A 20,636-nucleotide genomic window follows, 5' to 3' on the forward strand; every position below is an offset into this window, starting at 1 on the left:
CTGCACACAGGAGATAATTGCAGGCTTATTTAGACTCACAGAGTTGGGTCTTCCTTTTTCTACTCAGGGTAATCTGCCCTCACTCAAAGGCAAACAGAGATCTGACAATGTTCAGGAGGACAGCATAATATTCTCCAGCATTAATATTGCCATGTGAAAAGTGCCCCACAAGTAGGAGCGAACCTAGAAATTCCCCACTGTACACTGGCTGGGAGCCTTCAAATCTCACATACAAGTGTCAATGAAAAGGTTCCCTTTTTTTTTTTTTTTTTTATAAAAAAAAAAAAAAAAAACAACAGTAAGAATAGAGATCTGAAATACGAGAGCTGATAGACATCTGCTGCGTATTCTTGTATGAATGTGTGTGATTACGAGTGCACACACACACACACACACACACACACACACACACGTGTGTGCGTGCGTGTCTGCGTGCGCCCCCTTTGGCTGCTGGCTCGCAGGGACCCACTGTAAGTCAATCTGTGTGCTCGTATGCCCGTGAGCGTATTTTTCTGTGTGAGACTGAGCCACTACTGTACTACACTTGAGGAGCCGAGGCCGAGCCAGGCTGAACAGGGCTGAAGAAGGCTGAAGAGGGCTGAACGGGGCTGGAAAGGGCCCAGGGCCAGCTCCCAGTGCGCAACTCCCACTTCACACCTGTCTCTTTCTCTCTCTCTCTCTCTGTCTCTCTCTCTCTCTCTCTTACACACACACACAGACACATACACATACACACACAAACACGTGCACGCAGCCCATGCAGCCGAGCGACTCTACGGAGGGCTCTCATTGTAGCAGTGACAGGAGGGCGCCCGTTAAGTGGCTCTCTCTTCCTGGGGCCTGTGTGTGTGTGTGTGTGTGTGTGTGTGTGTGTGTGTGTGTGTGTGTGTGTGTGTGTGTGTGTGTGTGTGTGTGTGTGTGTGTGTGTGTCTGTGCGTGAGTGTATGTGTGTGTGTGTGTGTGTGTGTTTTGTTCCCCCATGTGGTTGTGGGGTGGAGAAGGGCGATGAAGGACCCCTACTGGTAAAGTGGGTAAACTTGCACAGCCGAGACATCTGTGAGGATGAGAGAGGGGGAGGGTAAGGAGGGAGGAGAGATAGACAGCAAGAGAGGAGGACAGAGTGGGAAAAAGGAAAGGAGTGAGAAAGAGAGAGGGAGGGAGAGAGAGACACAGAGGGAGAGGGGAGAGAGAGAGCAGAGCCTTGGCAGTGAACAGTTGTGGAGAAAATGCCTTGCTTTGTGGAGAGAATCCTTCCAGGGCAGGAGGGAGAGGTGAGACAGAGCGCAGAGGGCGGTTTGCTGCCAGGTAAGACTCTTTCACTCACTCACTCACTCCTTCTCTCTCTCTCTCTCTCTCGCTCTCTCTCTCTCTCTCTCTCTGACCCCCCCCCTCCCCCCACCCCCCCACCCCCACTTTCTGTTTGCACCCTCCCTCTACTAACCCCACCACCCCCTCTCACACAAACACACACTCACAGGAGTTGAGTGCTACCATGAGATGAACGGGTTTGTTACTATTTGCAGTTGGCATCAATCAGACATGCATGTGTGGTGGGTGGTGTCAGAGCGTGTGTGTGAGTGACTGAGTGTGTGCATACTGTATGCGCGCGTGTGTGTGTGTGTGTGTGTGTGTGTGTGTGTGTGTGTGTGTGTGTGTGTGTGTGTGTGTGTGTGTGTGTGTGTGTGTCTAATTTAGGAAACAGCAGGTGTAATGTTTGATTTCTGGAAAAATGTCTTCATGAATCGATGCACGTTTGCACACGTAGCGCTTCAACTGTTAGTGGTGTGTTTAAATGAGCTGTTGCTTCTTCGAAAGTTTTGACTTGTGCTGGGCCTCACAGTGCTCAGCACTTCCACTTGTTACATGTCACTGTACTTTCCTAGTATCAAATGTCTTTGTTTTTTTTAATTTGTTAATTTCTGTAATACTGTATAGAATTACTCAACTACACTTTAGAGGTAAAAATATGTTTTAACCTTTTTAACCAAATAGTTAGGTTGCTAAATGTTATAAATAAATATATATATAAAAAAAATTTTTGTTAACTTTAAGATATTATAACAATCTAAACACCTTTCTTAAAGTTAAAATAGAAGCACATAAATCCCTAGGCTCTGGTGGCAAATGCAGATTTTTTTTTAATCTGTGGAGTCAGTGGAGATTGATTCGGCTGTTTAGATACAGATGTTGTGATGGAGCCGTTTGTCATCGGAGGGATTTTCCACTTTGCTGATGTAAACAGTGTCTGTTGAAAATGGGCTAAAGAGTCCTTTTCTCCCTTGTGGAGAAACGGATCTGAGAGAAATAATCCTCCTTGTGTACAATTAGATTTTCTCCTTTTGGTTAAATAAATACTGTGACTGTGAACATCAACACATGCGGCCCTGTGGGTGTCTGCGTCTCAGGCAGCCCACTGCTCCAGCCGGGGCCTGATACTTCTTGTTGAGGCAGAAGTTGGCTGAGTCTTAACTCCACGCTTGCTGTTTATTTGTTTTTATAACAAATGAAACCAGCAGAGTGAAAGGTGAAGTCAGAATTGAATTTGGCTTGCGTTACCGTGGCGATCTGGCAACCGCTCCCGAGTCCCACAGGACTGCTTTGGTTGCAGTGCGCCGGGCGCGTGTGTTTGTTATTTAACTGATGTGTGTGTGTGTGTGTGTGTGTGTGTGTAAGCAGTGGGTGGTGGTAGCAGCATTCACAAGAGAGACATTTTACTAAGCAGACATTTCCCCCTCTGTTTTCACTCTGACCTGGTAGGAGATTGATGACTGAATTGTGGAGTACATGTTAACAGTAACTGGTGATTTATGAAGATACTTAGGGTAAGTGAGGCCGCACAGGCTGGAGAGGAAGAAAAAGATATAGCCTTTTAAGTTAATGCAAAAATATTGCCTTTTTAAGTAATAATTGTTATTACTACTGCAGGGGTTTGGAGAAAGGTTTGACTTGGACTCGGATGTGCACAAAGTGCAATGTTAAGCTTTTCCTTTTCCTTTGGCCATTCACCTTCCTGCTGTTTAACTTCATTAAACTTGTGCTTTTTATAAATGAACACATATTTCACATCGACACATAGCCAGATAGATGTCGGAGTCGACTCATTTAGATTTTCTAAATTCAAAATTTGAATTGAAAAACACTCCATTTTTCTGGGTAAACCACAGTGGAAAATTTTTTCTTGGATGAACCCTTGCACTGCAACAAGTGCACTGTGTGTTTTGGCAGCTCCTCTTAGCCAGGGATCCCTCCGAAAATCCGCATGCAATTTTAGAAGAATCAGATTCTTTCCCTTTCCTTGGCTCATGAACTCTCTTGATATTACACACACACACACACACACACACACACACACACACACACACACACGCTGAATCCTCTCTATTCAAATATGAGATTCAGTCCACTTGGATGTGATGTATAGCATTTTTAAGGAATAAAGCAATTTTAGGGAATATAGAATAGTGCTTCCCCTGGAAGAGGGATGGCTTTCATTTTTTTTCAAGGCACCTCTTAGACTGAGTGAAATGTTTCCCCTGTTCGCTCAGGGACGACTTTATTTCTTACCAGGGATTTAACACTCACTCAGTCCCCTCATAAATACAGCGTCCCTCAGCCCTTCGCTAGCCATAACTCATGCACTAACTCTCGAGCTAACTAAACTCATATAGCAGAGCCAACACTTGTTTGTCTTTTACCTCAGCCTTTCTCTCTCACTCTTCCTCTCTGTCTCTTTTCCTCCTCTCTGCTGATTTATATGTGACACAATCTTCTCTGACTACCGCCTCACCAGGCTCCTGCTCTGATCTCCTTGGCCCACTCGTGGAGTGGGTTTTAGAAGAAATGTGCATTTGAATATGAGCCAGCCTAATCTCCTTGAGGCTATTTAGAGTGAGCCTAATGCTCCAAGAATGAGTGAGAACAACACCGGGGAAAATGCGGACATCCCTCTCAGCGTGTCACAACATAACTCAGGTCTCCTCAGAATGAAGCACGTCTTTGATTTTCTGATGAAAAAATGTCTTCATTCAGCAAACAACGCAAATTTCCTTTTTTTTTTTTTTTTTTCAAGGCACCTGTTGAAGCTGCAGCCTGAGAAGAAAAGTCCTTGTGTGTGTGTGTTTTTTTGTTTTTTCGAAAACCATTTTTTCCTACTTATGTGTAATAAATAGTCAACATGCAGCAGCTGATGAACTTTCAAGCCATTTAACTTTGAGCAGACGAGAGTGCTCAGGTGGGATATTACAGTGTGGCGGAAGCCTTTAGTGATCTGGTGCCGATTGGCATTTTGGGAGGAGACGCTCTTTCTGGCATGGTTCCCGTATTGGTTGTTAACAGCCTGCTGGTACCTTCTGTTCTTTCTGCTCAGTCCCACTGGCCCAATGCTGACAACTCCTCAAGCATCTGAAGACCCTCTGAAGTCAAAATCGCCCATTTTGATGTCTCATGGCAGCACTCTGCGTTTTGTTGTATTTGCGTCTGAAAACACAGGCCCTGCTTGGAGGAATTACCCTCAGCCTTCACTGGTGTCGGATGGGGGAGGAGGGTATCTTTTCGGCCCACCACCACAACCCCCTTCGATCTCCCCGTTCTCCTCGCCGTCCTTCCTTTCTTTTTGATCTCGCCATCAAATCTTCCCCGGTTTTCATGAGTGACGTTTACCCGAGAGCAGCTTGGGAAATGGCTGGCTGAAGAAGACGTTTGAGAAAATGCGCCTGAGCAAGCTATCACCTTTGATAAAGCTATAGATCCAGTGGGAGAGGAAGAAGAAAGCTAAAGAGTTAGAGCATTGTTGGTAATGAAAAATGCCATGAAAGTGGGAACATCTCTCTGATCCCAGCCTGTTACACCAACAATGTATAGTACAACAGATACTGCAATGGTATATCAAGCATTTCTGTGTTGCCGTATGAACATTTGACCCAGATGACTGATGTGAGACTCGGGTACCACACTGTGCCTTTATTTCACATCAGCTGGACACCAAATAATCTTGTAATACACTCCACACACACACACACACACACACACACACACACACAGTGACTCCCACTGGAGCTGCCATCCACAGCGGCATACCTTCCACTGTGTCACCAGTTGGCGAAAAGCTGGCAAGACACTCGAGAGCACGGCATAAAGAGAAAGAAATGATGGGGAAGTGGAGGGTAGTCGGAGGCACAGAGAGAAAGAATTGTTAGCTTTAGTAATTACTACCTCCGCACAGTGAAGCAGTGGAGAGGACAGTGAGGCAAGCAAGCGCACGAAGGAGGCCCCGTGTGCAGATAATGAAGGGGTATCATTGTAGTTCTGACAGCGTTAATCTTAGAGTGCTCCACAGTGTGTGTGTGTGTGTGTGTGTGTGTGTGTGTGTGTGTGTGTGTGTGTGTGTGTGTGTGTGTGTGTGTGTGTGTGTGTGTGTGTGTGTGTGTGTGTGTGTGTGTGTGTGTGTGTGTGTGTGTGTGTGTGTGTGTGTGTGCCCTGTGCAGCATATATATAAATACTGCTGGGCTGTATGGAGGTCGTGGTACCAGGCCAATGACTCTCGTCCGGTCAATGAGCCCCTCCAGCCCACCTGACAGCCACCTCACACAGTTTCTCCAGGTCAATCCTGAAACTGTGCAGCCACTCCGTCATCCCTCTAAAAGCAGCAGGATCACCTGTCAGCACCCAAACTTGTCGTCTTTGCAGCAAAGAGAGGAATAGGGAAAAGGGGAAAGGTTCAAACTTTCTTTGTGCCTTGGTTTCTTCTCCTTTCTGCTTTTTGCATTTGAAGTTGTGAGACGCTCATTTAAGCCTCGTTGCTCACAGACACTCAACACACGAGAAAGCGTTATGAATATGTATCAACACAGCATATGGCAGCAGTAGCGCTGGGACTAGGTGTGTCCAGAAGGTAGAGTGCTGCCGATGCATTATTCTCCATTCAAATTACCACGGTAAGAATGCAGCAGGGAGCTGAGCGATGTTCACCGTGTCTTTAGACGGGGCAACAGAGGAACCTGGAGCACACTAAAAAAAAAAAAAAAAAGGAAAAAAAAAAAAGGAAAAAGAAAAGAACCAGCAGGAGCGGAAGAGTTGTGATGAGCACAGTAGTTGGCCATCGGAGTTTCCTTGATTTGCTAGATTTTTTCGACAGGTTCAAACCTGGCACGCTCGCTGACACGAGTGTGATTAAAAGCGATATTTCTGACACATTAGGATGCGCACAGGAAGTAACCTCCTCTAAAGCGTTCATTATTAGATGCATGACAGACCTGAATATTTATAAAATAGGTTTTAATAATTAATAGCAGCAATCTGCTCCCGTAATTCATCAGATTTGCACTTCAACAGAGTATCCGTTTTCACTTTAAAATAATAATAAGAGGAATATTAATGTTGCAGAAATGTAAAATGGGCAGCTGGTTACAGCGCAAATAGGCGAGCTCGCCGTGTTCACTTCTGAGGCTTTCCTTTAACCTGTCACTTTTCAAATAAAATTACAATTTAAACCGTCAACACGGCACCATTTGAAAGGCTTCAGTTGTTTGTGCTCAACGATTTACTGAGTGGCTTCTCACAAATGTGGCAAGTCATGAAGGTAAAGACGCAGGAAACAAAGTGGGTTTGGTGTAGAATGCAAAACTAGTTGCTGTGGTTTTATCAAAAGCAAATTTATTTGTTTGAGTCAACTTAGCAGCACTTCCTTTTGTATACTGACACCCAAAATAGACAGCCTTCTTTTTTTCCCTGTAAAGCAGCTTTGCGCGTTTCATCGTTTCACAGTCAATTCTTTTCTCCCTTTTTTTTTTAAACCCCCTTCTTGTTGTTAGTGTTGCTTTATCACACTATCAAATTCAGTCACTGCATCTTCCTTTCTCTATTGAACTCCCCAAAAACATAAATGTTGCTGTTTTAGACGAAAACTGCCACATTCAGCTGAGCTTCCCGTTAACATCGAACTTTTCAGTAAAGCACTTTTTTCTTCTTTTTTTTTTTCTTTTGCCGCTGTCACTGGTGCAGCGCCGTGTTTATGATCCTCACTGTGGAGCAGTTTTTCCTGAGTGTGTAGATATGTCAGTGTGCGGATTTGACAGTGTGTGTCTCAGAGCAAGTGACGTGACCTGCAGCCAGGAGACGGAGAGGAGCAGAAGGAGAGCTCAGAGCACAGTGCCCTGCTGTCTCCAACCCGTGCTCCATGCACACACACACACACACACACACACACACACACACACACACACACACACACACACACACACACACACACACACACACACACACACACACACACACACACACACACACACACACACACACACTTCATGACAGTTACAGTCTCTTAACATTTACAGTATGTTTACAGTGGACCTTCCCTCACTTTTTTCCCAGACACACAGAAGACACTTCAAAATAACACCACAAACATTGTAATCGATTACATCCTACCTGTCAAAGAAGTACAACTTCACGCAAAGGGAAGTTCTGGCAGTAGAGTTACAGCCACAGGGTCTAAAAATGTTAATCCCATAGGCAGGAAGACTCATTCTCATGACTTCCTCTGTTGGTTCTACAAAGAGTGCAGTTTGATTAAAAGTTAATCTCCCGTCATGAGAGCAATGCGTTGAATACTAGAAGTGCAAAAAGCGGTTAAAACAAACACGTTTTTGAAAGGCTGGTCTTTTGTGAGCTGTGTGTTGTTTTGGGACAGGTGGAGAGAAGCTGCCCCGGTATGACATTTTTACAGGCACCTGTGATTCATTCTGCTGCATATAAAGTCCAAAAGAGGAAAGTCTGTCAGGCAGAGCAAATGTTTTAATGGGAGCCAGGGATCGATGTTGTCAGCACAGGCATCCTGTCTGGAAATACATGCTTTTTTTTTTTTGTGGGGGGGGGGGGTTAATGTCACCTCCTTCGTTTTTCTCAAGGATAGAGAGAGGTTGGAGAAAAATAGCTTGGAAGAGAGAAGGTGAGCTGGGGGAAAAGAGGTCAGTGGGATCTGATGCGAACATTCCAAAGCAGGCCGAATTTTGTGAAATTGCTTGAAAAACACTGACTTGCACTCTCATTCACAAGGCCCTCGTATCTGAAAAACAAATTTAAAGCATAACCTTGGAAATCAATTAAGAAGTCCCTGGGAGTTGGGGAAAAAAGAAGGGTAAAGTCCATCCTTCTTTTCCTTCGACTGCCCCCTCCCCACTTGTCTTCTCTTCTCCACTTAACAGGGACTCACATCTGCCCATCAGAAAGCTGCCTTGTGTGAGGAGGCTTTGTCAGCAGGGGCTTTATTTAATTTTTTTTAACGGCACAGGGCCTTATATGCTGTCAAAATGTCTTAGGAGTCTTATTAAAGAAATGCCACAGCTCATTTCCTTGTAATGCAATTCATATGCTGGTGAAAGGGGGCATGTCTAAAGATCTAAACAGCTTTGCTTTTTAGGCTTCACATTAGGGGTTATCTGTGAGGGCTTGTCATTGATTGACATTATCAGGCCTGACAGGGCCTCATATCAAGGTTAACCTCATGGACAAAAGTGCCACCCGCATGGACACACAAGCACGCTCCCTCACCCACACTCATAGTCAAATAAGGCACGCTCTCCTCGACTTCCTGTCGAGAGGGCTGCTATGTACATGTGCCGGCTTCGTTTGTGCGCGCGTGTATGTGTGTAAGCCAGGTGGAGATTTCCAGACTTAATTGATAACTAATGGAGCAGCGTGTGCTGAGTTTACCCTGGAGAATTGACACTGCGAGCGCAAGTGTGTGTCCTGCAGAGAGATAGATAAAGGGGTTAGGTGATAGTATACGGGTGCTGATGACTTACTTAGCAGCACTGTGGATTGTTGTAAATTAAATATGGCCCCAAAGATAATAACATGGAGTGACACACACCAGTCGGGAGGCTGCTGACCTCCCAGGCAAGCAGGCCGTTCACTTCGCGGCGGAAGACGGCGCGCCGCTAACGGCACGCGAGCGCGGCATGTGCACTCACACACCGCTCCCCTTCTCCCTCCCTACGAGCCACAAAGGCAAAGAGAGATCCCCGTGACCAAAATACAACTGAAGCAGTTAATCTGTACAGATATTAGCTCAAGGGCCCTTGAGAGGTGCACCGCTGAGCCCCCTTCTCCACTGTACTACCCACACTGCCTTGCTCCCGCACCGAGCGCGGCAACCATGAGGGAGGGACACAGGGGTCGTCTGCTCATTTACCATGGTGGTTGGCTTATCAAATTGCACTCTTGGTGTCTTGAAAGTGAACATGAGCTTCAAAACAAAGCTGCAAAGAATAAATTTCCCTTGTTTCAGTCAGCAGAAGCGGAGGGCTGCGTGCAATTCAGTGTTTTTTAAAGCAAAGTTTTTCACCTCCTGCTACACACTTAGAAATTAAGTCCTCATCTGGCGCCAGCTGCGAGTCCAAATTTGGTGTACAATTTTAACTACTTAGCTGCGTGTCCCATGAATTACCCTGAGCAGCAAACTGAATGAAAGTTGGCTGTTTTGGTCCGTCGCTGTCAGAACGGCTCTTGTCACTCATGTCAGATTTTTTTTTTTCTCTCCCTTAGACCATTTTAGATTGCTTGTCCTCTGTTCTGGAAAATACCATAATTACCCTGTTTGTGATGAAGCCAGAGGGCGTATTTGTCCTTACATCTCAACTTTCCTATCTGATTGCCCTCAAGTTTAGTGTCTTTCCTCTTTCATGTGTGCTTGAAATATACATTGTTTTCTCCAGTCATTGTCCTGTGCTCTTAGTGAGTGTATTACTGGTGTGTCCTCCAGTGTCTTGTTTGTGTTTTTGCTGTGGTGTGACGGGAGCGTGGCTCTTGGCTGAGGGCTTGTGTTTGATAACAGCCTATGGACGGAGCTGAAGTGAAATAGTCCAAACGGGTCCTTCAAGGTCAGCAGCTCCAGAAAGACAACAGACAGTGTACAAGGTCACATTCTGGACTAAAAGCAATAAGTGCTTTATTGACCAAAAAAAAAGAAAAAAAGAAAAAGAGGCAAAAAAAACAACAAGCAGGCAGATGTGCAACCAACTGATTAATAATAAAATAGATCTGTGAGAGAAGGGGAGGTGGTGGTGTGTGTGTGTGTGTGTGGGGGGGGGGGGGTTGCTCCTGACTGCACGTCCATGTGTCTGAGTACAGCATGTGTGTATCTGCCTGCATGTTTGTACAGTAGCTCTGCAGGAAACCATTGATCTAAAAACCTTAAAAAATCCAATAGAAATCCAATGGTTAAAAAAAGAACAAAATGTGACAGATTGGTGCTGGTGGCACTTTCCGAGTTACACACTCTCTTCATGCATGAATCATTTCATCATTACTCCGGTTTGTGCAATCTGTAAAGTAGAGTGTAAAATTCCTAAATTCTTACTTGTTCTGCTTTGTCAGTTATCTGCTATATATATAAAAAAATATATACGAATATATATATATATATATTTATGATAGAGACAACAGCCACCATTGGTTCTTTTTTTTTCCATTCAGTCACTTTATGAACAATGTGCCTTTTGTACTGCGCCGACTGTGCTATTATCGTTTTATGAAAATAAGCAGAGGGTCTGACTGTCGTCATCTTTTATATGCCTTTATGTTCTTTCTTATGCGCTCGCCGAGTCTCTTTTTCCTCGTCGTTTTCCCCCACCTGGCAAGTGAGTGGCGCTCCAAAGGGGATCAGTCAGTAGTAGAATCGAGATTTGAGGTGGGGAAAGCAAAGTCCCAGTCGCAGCTAAAACTGTTACTTCAAGAAAACTCCAAGGGGCTGGAAGGCTGGCAGATTTCCATATGCTCTGCCACTCCTCTCCTACCTCTGTGATCACCTACAGGAGTCCCCCCACCCCCCGTCAACCCTTGCCTTTCTTGCTCTCTGGTAGTGTAAATCTGACTTTACAGCCCCCTCTTTAATTCCCTTCTCTGCATAAACTTCTCCTCAGATGTGCCCACCCCAAACCCCCATCTATCAACTAGTTGGCAATGGCATTGTTTTTAATCATCAGAACCTCAAAATTATTATTATCGCTTCTGATGCGGCAATTAAAACTTCAGGTCAGAGGCACAACGAGCGGTGATCAGCAGCCGAGCTGAGAAGTTTTAATTAGACGATCAGAACCATTAATGCACAAAAAAAGGTGTGCGCTGGGAAATTAACGGGAACGTCTTAATCAGGGTTAGCGACTCCGAAGAGGAGTCAAGTGAACAGAGAGCAAAAAACAAATCATTTCCGCACCACTGGGACAAAACTCAATTAAATATGCATGCGGAAAAATGGAAATTTCCCAGCATCGGCTGCACCGACTGTTAGAAAACTGTGGCAAAATCTCACGGCGGGGTCGCCGACCTGCTTATTGTTATTCTCCTGTAATAAAAATGAGAGAGGGGCCAGATGCTGGGGTCTGGGTGCAGTGGCGTAGTTGTCCATCAGTGGCTTTCCGCTTGACTTCCTTGCGGCTGCCGCAGCCTCTCTACCATGCAGAGGGAAGAGAGAGGAGAGGAAAACATTCTCTTCCTGCAAGCTGTAAATTCACAAAAATAAAAACATGGTAATTTTCAAGTGTGTCTGTGTATGTTTGCCTGTGTGGCTCAGTGATTTCCCTGAAACACACGTGCAGGCTCGCTCTTTCACACATACATCTCCCTGGAGAGCGAGAGACATGAAAGGTTCACTGAGCTACACACGGGGAACCGCAGCCTTGTCGGTTAATCTGCCAAAGGTTCATAAAGTTATAAGTGGACTTTTTTTAAAGAGCTACTGCAACTCTCGGTTGCATATTTTAAAATAATCCTGAGCTAAACAGACATCTCCCAGACCCTGTTTGTATTAATTAACTTGAGGTATTGCGGGGGGCTTGTCCCTGTGTCAGTCATGTTGGAACTCAGCAGGAATCTACAATAGGCCCTGTATCTGTGTTTGATTAGTTGGAGAGATAAGCTTCAGTTTAAACAGGTAATATCTACCTCTCTTATATACAGACCCCTCCTGTGTGCTCGCTCCATACAAACTAAAGCACTGCAGGGAGGTGGTGTGTTTATGGGACAGCGCTACTCTCAGAATCAACAACAAAGTCAACTTACTCAATTTTCTATACATCATATATACATACATTTTCAATAAGAGGATAGTACTAAGTGTTTTGGGCATTACCTGCATGGTCTTGTGTGTCTGAGAGAGGTAAAGCCATGACCCCGCCAGTCCCAACCACTGTTTAACTCCCACATCTTTTACCCGCTGCTGCCTTGATTACAGTCTGCGCACGTTCACACAAATAATGCACTTCCAACAGCGTTATTAGGATTTGAAACACCACTTGATTGGGCATGATATCATTCTGGCACACAAACAGACACTCTGCATCAAAAACCAACAAGACCTGTGGGGCTTATAGCGGTGGAATGGTGAGCGCAGAGGGCTCGACTCGAACACAAGCTGTGTCATCCAGCGCTGAGAAAAAGCAGATGTTGCTTCGATCCACTGATGCTCCTTTTTTTTTCCCTTTCTTTTTTTTTTTTGGATTGAAGATGAAAAGGAACCTGGCCTTGTCCAATTGTATTCAAAATAGTTTCTTGACTTTTTCCTGAGGTTTTGGCCTTATACAGACACTTTGCAGTGCTCCTTTGCGACCCTGCACTGTTTCCAGTAAAAATAATGTCACTGTGAACATAAACAAATGGAAAAAAATTAGTTTCAGCTGTTGCATTCACATTCAAACCTGCCTATTTTTTTTCTCCAACTCCCAGTGCTTACTGAGGTGTCTCCTCCTTGACAATTAGCACACCAGGCTAAAACAGACGGTAAATAATGTCCAACGCATGTGACAGTGTTGTTTTTCTTTCTGATATTCATTAATAAGGCAGAGTGCTTACTGGACTCTCGGGGAGGTGGGGGAGTTGGTCCCAGAGGGAAAAGTTGTTCTTTCATGTAGGTCCCCGCAGATTTTATCTCATTGTACGCTATCATGCACACAAACGACTTGAGGTAAACAGCTTAGCGTTACCATAGCAATCCTTATTGTAAGCAATGGCAAAAATCTGCTGTTGACAGAAACCCACAGCATAAATAATAGTTCAGACTGCCTCCATAAACCGTTGAACCTTAACATGTTCCTCCTCGGGGGAAACTCACAATATTTAATTTGTTTTAAATCATGCCTACCTTTGAAAAGAAAAACACTGAATATGTGCTTCGGATGTCTGATAATTCAGTTTGAGGCCTGCTTGGATACTCAGGCAGTAGCACTTGGTCCTCCACTTATGCCCCTTATTGTTAACAGAAAACCATACATAAATAGGCACTAATGGAAAGAAACAACTGTGTAGGGGTCATTTCCTACAAGGAGCTTGAGATTGCAGTACAAAGGAAATCGGTAGTTAAAGCATGAAATACTAAACACAGTAAACAGAAAAAATGACCTCCCCAGCAACACCCAAATGACCTCAATCTTCCTTTGGAGAGTATTTCTGTAAGAAAAAAAAAACTTGAAAATTTATGTCTTCCACTTCCTAATAGTTTTTCCAGCTGATTTTTTTTCTCCCTCAAATTTGCTGTCTTCTAAAAAGGTGACCCTTTCACCCCCGCTTACAATTGTCTAACACTAAATCGTACAGTAATGCGCCTGTGATATACGGTCCCCTCAAAACTACATAATTCCTGCAGTCATTGTTTCAGAGAGGAAGTCCCACAATGTAAATACAGTAGCCGAGAAAAGCATGTGTGGGTAGGACAGGGTACATTGTCTGGAGACGGGGTGATCTGTAAACTCCTTCAAATTGCATATCCTCTAATGATTCCACAGCTTTGCAAAAGAAAATGAAAACAGGATTTTATGTTGCACCGATGTGATTTACATAATGCCGGCAATGGCTCACACATGATTGTGCTTGGCTTTATGGCTGAGGGAAAATGAAGAGGCTCGTACTCGTTGATACAGAAAGTGAATTGAGTCTTTAAGATAGAACTTTGTTACCTCAGATATCACACATTTTTCTCCTTTGAAACAGTGTGTCCGTAAGTCAATATTGTGTATTATCTTAACCACAGTGTGGCTGAGTTAAAATTCAATATAATATCACATAAGGAGAAATATCTCAATTGTGGTGTGGTTGTTTTTTAACCGCTTTCATGGAGCCTCAAAGCTTTACTCACTGCTGAATACAAAATAAGGACATGGGTTAACATCAGTGTCGAAATCCCCCGTGATTCTGCGACTTTTTCTCTCCTTTTTTTGATATTGTAAAATTCCGCATTAATCGCTGTCGCCTCCTACATGCTTTTTAAAAGTTGTTTACAAATTATCCAGAAGATGCAGTGGTCAGGGTTGAACTTTGGGGGCTCAGGGAATAAAGTGAAAGGTAACAGAGTGCAGTTTCTGCCCTAAAAAGGCAGCTCTGGATATGGAATGCCACAGGCAGCTGTTACCGCCTCATCAGAGGACATGTTATAAAGATAGCCCCACTTGGGTTGAAATAATGCCACCCATTCCTGCCCCAAAGTACACTCTATCATGTGCTATTGTTCAGGGAGGCCACTCCGGGGGAAAAAAATGCTGAGACTTGTTAAGATATATAATGTCTTGTTAAGTGAAGACATATAAAACACTCCAACTGCAACTACTGCAGCTACATTTTTTATTTTATTTTTTTTAAATTTTTATATACATAGCTTTTTATTTTCTCTTTAATAAAGTGAAACCAGTAGCCTCCACGGGAGCAGTTGTTGAGTTTAATCTTACTGAAAAGCCAATATGAGATCACGGCTTCAGAAAAAGCCCAAAAGTGCTCAGCGCTTTCCCTCCACATCCTGACAGCTTTAATGCTGTGCAGCCCCCCACTCAGTGGCAGGACCACAGCCTCTTGAGGTGAGAGTGAAGATAACATTTCAGTGTCTCTATAGCGCTGTCATGTGAAGGATTATGTAGCCGTGTATTTGGCGCTTGTCGTACTGTAGGGGGTCTGATACCTATCTGCCTGTGGTTTCAGTTGCCTTTTTTTTTCGTCCGTCCTTTCTTTTTTTTTTTTTCCAACCACCGTGTTAAACTCTGAGCTGACCAAAGAACTGTGACTTACATAGATATGTTCAGTATATCTGTGTGTCCTTCCAGTCGTGTGCTGTTATTGTTAAGTGCTTTTGGATGTTATTAATAGCAGCAGTCACTGTTGTCTCCTGTCAGTTTGTTTTTTTCCACTCTGATGTTTAAAATCAGTGCGAGTTACTGACAATGAAAAGTTGCTCCATGCTGAGACCGAGAGTGCTTCTGGATCTCGTTTCAAATAGCTTATGATTTCGTGAACAAGTGATTCTATGAATCTATTGCTAACCTTGATCTTTTTCTTGTCTTTTTATTACAGCTGAAAGGAGTTTATGCACTGAAACGACCTCAGGAAAATCCAAGATGGCCGCCAAAAGGAAAGGTGGCCTAAAACTCAATGCTATCTGTGCCAAGCTGAGCCGCCAGGTGGTGTTCGACAGCAGCTCCCAGAATGCCGAGGGAGACCAGAGCGTAGCAGAAAACAGCGAGCGTGGCAGTTCCCACTACGATGACAACGAAACCAACTTCCCCGAGAGCCTGAGCCTGAGTCAGAGCCTGGAGGAGGACCAGAAGAGACGCGAGGCCATTGAGAAGTGGGTCAACGGCGAGTATGGCGATGAACCGCCAGCTCCTGAGGACGAGCAGGAGCACGAACTGAAAGTCAGCAATGACGAAGACGGCCCCCCTGCGGGCGTGTACATGGTACAGCCCACAGGCTGCAGTGATGAAGAAGACAACGTGGAGGAGGCCGAACCTGCGGCGGGGTCACAGGACGGCAGTTACCAAGATGACAAAGAAACTGAAGAGAGGTCTTCAAAAGACGACGCCTGCATGCCGCCAAGCGAGCCCCCGAGTCGCCAAGCACCTTTCTCCTCTCCAGGTACCGTTTGACAATGTCCTCTGATCAGTGTCTGTCCTCTGACCCACACTGGGATCCTCTCTGGACCTCTACATTCATCTTAAACCAACACTACCTTTGCCCTTTAAAACATTCCACTCCATAGTATTAAGGGGCAAAGGCTCAGATAGAGGAGAGGTGACATTGCCCCATCCACATAAGCTTAAGTGTGCCCATTATTGGAAAGGGACGCTCTAGAGTTACATCATGAATAGCCATTGACATTATTACTCTAAAGACACATTCACTGGCAGGCCGAGGGGGAAAACTGGAACTTGTGTGTGGTTAACTGTATGAAGAAATTCATAAACGCAGTAGGCTCACATTTAGGCGTTTATGCATTCTCCCAGCAGCTGAGGGCCAAGAGCGCATGGCAGGGCCGGGCTAAGCTTCATATTACACCCAGGATTACATATTGAGTCTTTGATTTTTTTTCCTAAGCTCACTAAACTTAGCTACTGCTCCAAGCTCCTCTGTTACACAGAGAAGTCGTTCATGGAGGAGTGTAAAAAAAAAAAAAAAAAAAATTTGCTGTTGTCAAATCCAGGATATCAGTTGTCAAATAAAGCCACAAACAAGGAAGTTAGATTTCCGTGCCAAATGAAACAAGTGTTTTCATGCATGTATTTTTCCTTGCAGATATGAGCATATTCTAATAAAATCCGTGATGTCACATGCTCTCATAAATGACTCTCAATAACCCCCGTTTAATTGTGATATGATGTTCCCTTGGTATAATTCACTGATTATCAAACAGATAGGGCCGGCGGAGACTTTCAACTGTCATTCTGACGAAGGAAGAGAGTCTGTTAACTGCTCAAACAATCTTTTAAGAAAGTGCTGTTTAGTGTTATACACTTTGTGACCCTTGAAACTACACGCATTTGCACGCCTGGAAAGATTGGCCTTGTATAGCAGAAGTTGAAACACAGAGCTGTAAAAAGAAGAGAGAGAAAAAAAAAATCATTGCTCGCTTATATGAATAGATAAAGCCGGCTTCTCAGACGCACACAAAAAAAGGCAATTTGCTAGTGAGACCGGTTGTTGCGGTGCAAAAACAAGTTTTGTTTTGTGTTTGCTCGCCTCAGTTTAACTGTTTTTTTGGCTTTCATCTCGGTTGAGCTATGCACCTCAGAGTCATGTACACAGGCTCCTTTCTATCTGCTTTTCTCTCTTTTTTTTCTGTACATCTCTCGCTCTGGCCACACACACACACACACACACACACACACACACACACACACACACACACACACACACACACACACACACACACACACACACACACACACACACACACACACGCACAATTGGGAGCAGGGGCTTCTCAGAAAGTGAAGCATGCTTCATCTCAGAGGCATATGACAAAGGCTTTGTGGTTTTAATTAGTCATTTTGTTTATTTCAAGGATTTAAAAAAAACCAAACCCTGTAAATATGTATAACTGTTGTAAAGCAGGTTTACACCTTTCTCCACACTACTTCTTTCACTTCTTTAAATCTCACAACAAAGCCCATGTTTGAAGATTGCAGGGAGAGCACACTGCATCAGTTGTAAATCTCATCTTTAGAGTTTGTTTTTGTTTTTTTTTCTTCTGAGATGCTCTTTGTTGATTGTAACTAGGGCATCTATATTGCCATGTTTCTGCTCAGCTCACAATTAAAACATTTCTCTCACTCTCTCTCTCTCACTCTCTCTCGCTCTCTTTCTCTCGCCGCTGTCTTTCAAAGGCTGATGTGGAGTGCACATAATTATGCATATAAACATAGTGGCTTAATTATCTCTCACAACATCAGTGACAATGTAATTAACAAACATTGCAAGATCAATGAGAGAAACTGCGACCTTCAAAACATTTAACTCCTCACATTGAGGCATCGTGCGGATTTCCTATCAGTGCAAAACCCCAGAATACTTTTCCTAGATAATTTAGATGTCGCATTAAAGCCCTCATAAGCCAGTCAATGGGAAAAAACCTCCAATGAATAAAAACTATGAAAGCAATGACAGAGATGCTCATAGCGATGGATCAAACAGGCTTGACCATGACTTCCATTTGCAATTCTGGGTTCACTGTAAAAGGTTATTGTTCATTTCAAGCTATTTCAAAGCCCTCTCTATTTGCTGCCTGTTAATTAACTAACTCGACAGTGAGGAAGTTTGAAGCCCCGCATTTTTTTTTTCCCTGTGTGGTAAATTACTCCAAACAAATGCACATAATGTCATTTATTCAAAGCAAGTCTTTATTAGCATACCACTGTCCATTTAAACGAAACACACTTAAACTAATTCACCGACATGAGCATGAATAGCTTTTTAAAACTCTTATTTAAATTATTGTGGCTTAATAAATAATCCCACAATTCAGCACTTTTAACTGATGAAACTCGGCTGAGGACAATTCAACTTATTAAATGTTGTTGATGATATACGTGCGTTTCTAAAATGACACTGTTTAGAAAGTATTCTGACTCTAGGTTAGTCCATATATAGCGACTTGCATGCATCTTTATCGTCAGCAACACCTCTGCCTCTCAGTCCTGTGAGCGACGAGGCTGTGCCACACTGATGGCCATGTTTGGTCTGCAAAACGAGATATAAAGCCCATCTCTTATCATATCTGAGAGGAAAAATGTGCCCTAATTGCCACAAATATAGACAAGGGAGGTCTCTGTTGTGTGTTGCATTTTGTTTGCCTGAAGTGTCAAGATTAGGGACCACTTCTTTGTAGATTTTCCAGTGACACCTGAGTAAGTGCAGAAAGAAATGCCACGCGTTCCTGAAAGTGGAAATGATTGAAGGTGGGCTACTTTAAATCCACATGCCATGCACAGTTTCCCACCTGGTGTCACATGACATAATTAATAGACAGCCGGATGGTGCTTAAGTAGAAAACCTCATTTACATGGTGTTTTAGAAAGGTTATCTCCTCACAGTCCCTGTCATAATCCCTCACGGTTCATTCCTTTTCTTCTCATTGATAGCCCCTCATTGATAAACAAGGCTGTTTTTTTTGGGGGGGGGAAAGCAAATGCTAAGACATTTCTTCATTTATGTTTAGCTTTCTTTAATTTGTTACCTGCACTGAAAGAGCAGGTCTAAACCTTTTCATAGCAGGAATATCAAATATATGGAACGCTGGCCACAACCAGCCTGGCAGAGGGACCAATAAAGTCATGATAGTGTTAAAAGTATAGATAAGACATAAATGTGATTTTTTTTAATAGAACTAAATGCTATTCCAAATCTTTCCACTGAGATTGGGGACACAGCATATTTCCCATTCACCCTGATTAACATCACATTGTTAACATTAATGTTTGTACAAAAAGCCTTCATTAAATGTAAACATTTTCAGTTTTTACATTTTCTGCATTTAAGTGTGAGACTTAAAAAATTATATATTTCGCAATCTGTTTTTCTACTTCGGCCACATTGAGATGGAACTGTCTATTAGTTTCACAATCTTGTTTTCAATCACATTGACCTTTTTGTTAATAAGAATATTTTTATCAGGACAAAATTGCATTTATCTTTGTTCCCTTGTGGTGATTTAAAAAAATATTTTTTTTATATTATACTTCAGTCAGTAAAGAGTAGTTCCCTTTTCCTCTCTATTGGCATTGAGGGTGTGTCCACCCTAACTTTAGAGCTATATGATATACTGTGACCTGGGACGCCCTGATAAATACTGAAGTAATAAAATCCAAACAAGGAGTATCAACACCTACATCCAACTCAAAGTTTATCCAGATGACATTTTGAATGCACTTGTTTAAGTGTGTTTTTGATGATCTTTTATGCCACTATTTAAAAAAAGCACACAAGGTACAGACTAAAGTATTGTACCACATGTTCAATATGTGTATATACAGTATGTCACTTTGTGGTTTCACTACATGCAAAAACATAGTAGAGTTGATTCAACAATCTGTGGGAAACATGTCGGTATTTTCTCCCAAATACCTGATCCATTTCTCTTAAATTTTTCATGACCCTTCGATCTGCCGGATACTCTTTCATACTGATTCACTGAGCAGGGGAACAGGCCCAACACAGTGAATGGAAATTTGGGGATTCATTTACATGCAGTGCAGGAGATATGAAAAGCAGGGCACAGTGACTGATTTAGCAATAACTGAGAAATATGAGACAGAAGTGAAATATTTGTGTATTAATTACCTCAGTGGTAGATGGTGTCACCTCTGGCCTGCTCATGTGTACTAGGGTGATGAAAACAGCAATAAAACATTTTTTTTTTTTAAAGAGATTTTGGACTCTGTCCCCTGTCACTTTGCCAAGGTAGACTTAAAAAGGCCAAAGGTATCACATGGCTCAGGAGAAAATGATTATCCAGTGCATGAGGTCTTGTAATTTGCTTAGGTCATATTTTCAGAAATGTGTTCGACCTGCAAAAACAACACAGAAAATCAGCTCTTTTGTTTCATTTCTCTCTCACTCACTTTTTCTCTGTGCCGTTTCCTTACTGTCTATGCTCCCTTACACACATAGCTCAGTCCCCGGCCAAATCATCTTTCCCTTTTCCCCACTCTCTGACCCCTTGCGCTAACCTGGATGAAAGTTAATGGGGCAGAATTAATCTCCACATAATGCAATTAAACTATACATTGAGTGTATTTCGCCAGTGTCCTTGGGGAAGTTGTCCAATTTAATGGACTCTTTAAACGAAAGTGATGTTTCAGTTCACAAATGTGCAAAAAGAGGAAAGG

The 20,636-nt window shown here is 43.3% G+C and overlaps 1 protein-coding gene across 5 annotated transcripts in view; it reads left to right on the forward strand.

Annotated features, from left to right (window-relative positions):
- The window catches only part of casz1 (castor zinc finger 1), a 166,284-nt gene that overhangs the window by 117,637 nt on the left and 28,011 nt on the right, over window positions 1-20,636 (forward strand). For 3 of the 5 annotated variants that reach the window (XM_080496759.1, XM_080496763.1, XM_080496762.1), the window contains exons 1-2: window positions 1,188-1,305; window positions 15,328-15,888. In XM_080496759.1, coding sequence (XP_080352885.1) covers window positions 1,227-1,305; window positions 15,328-15,888 — 640 coding nt within the window. In that variant the 5' untranslated portion in view covers window positions 1,188-1,226. Of the gene's footprint in view, window positions 1-1,187; window positions 1,306-15,327; window positions 15,889-20,636 lie in introns of those variants that run through there. The other 2 variants (XM_080496761.1, XM_080496760.1) reach the window with 1 other exon arrangement.

This window comes from Blennius ocellaris (assembly GCF_963422515.1).
Source record: "Blennius ocellaris genome assembly, chromosome: 5".
NCBI classification, from domain to species: Eukaryota; Metazoa; Chordata; class Actinopteri; order Blenniiformes; family Blenniidae; genus Blennius; species Blennius ocellaris.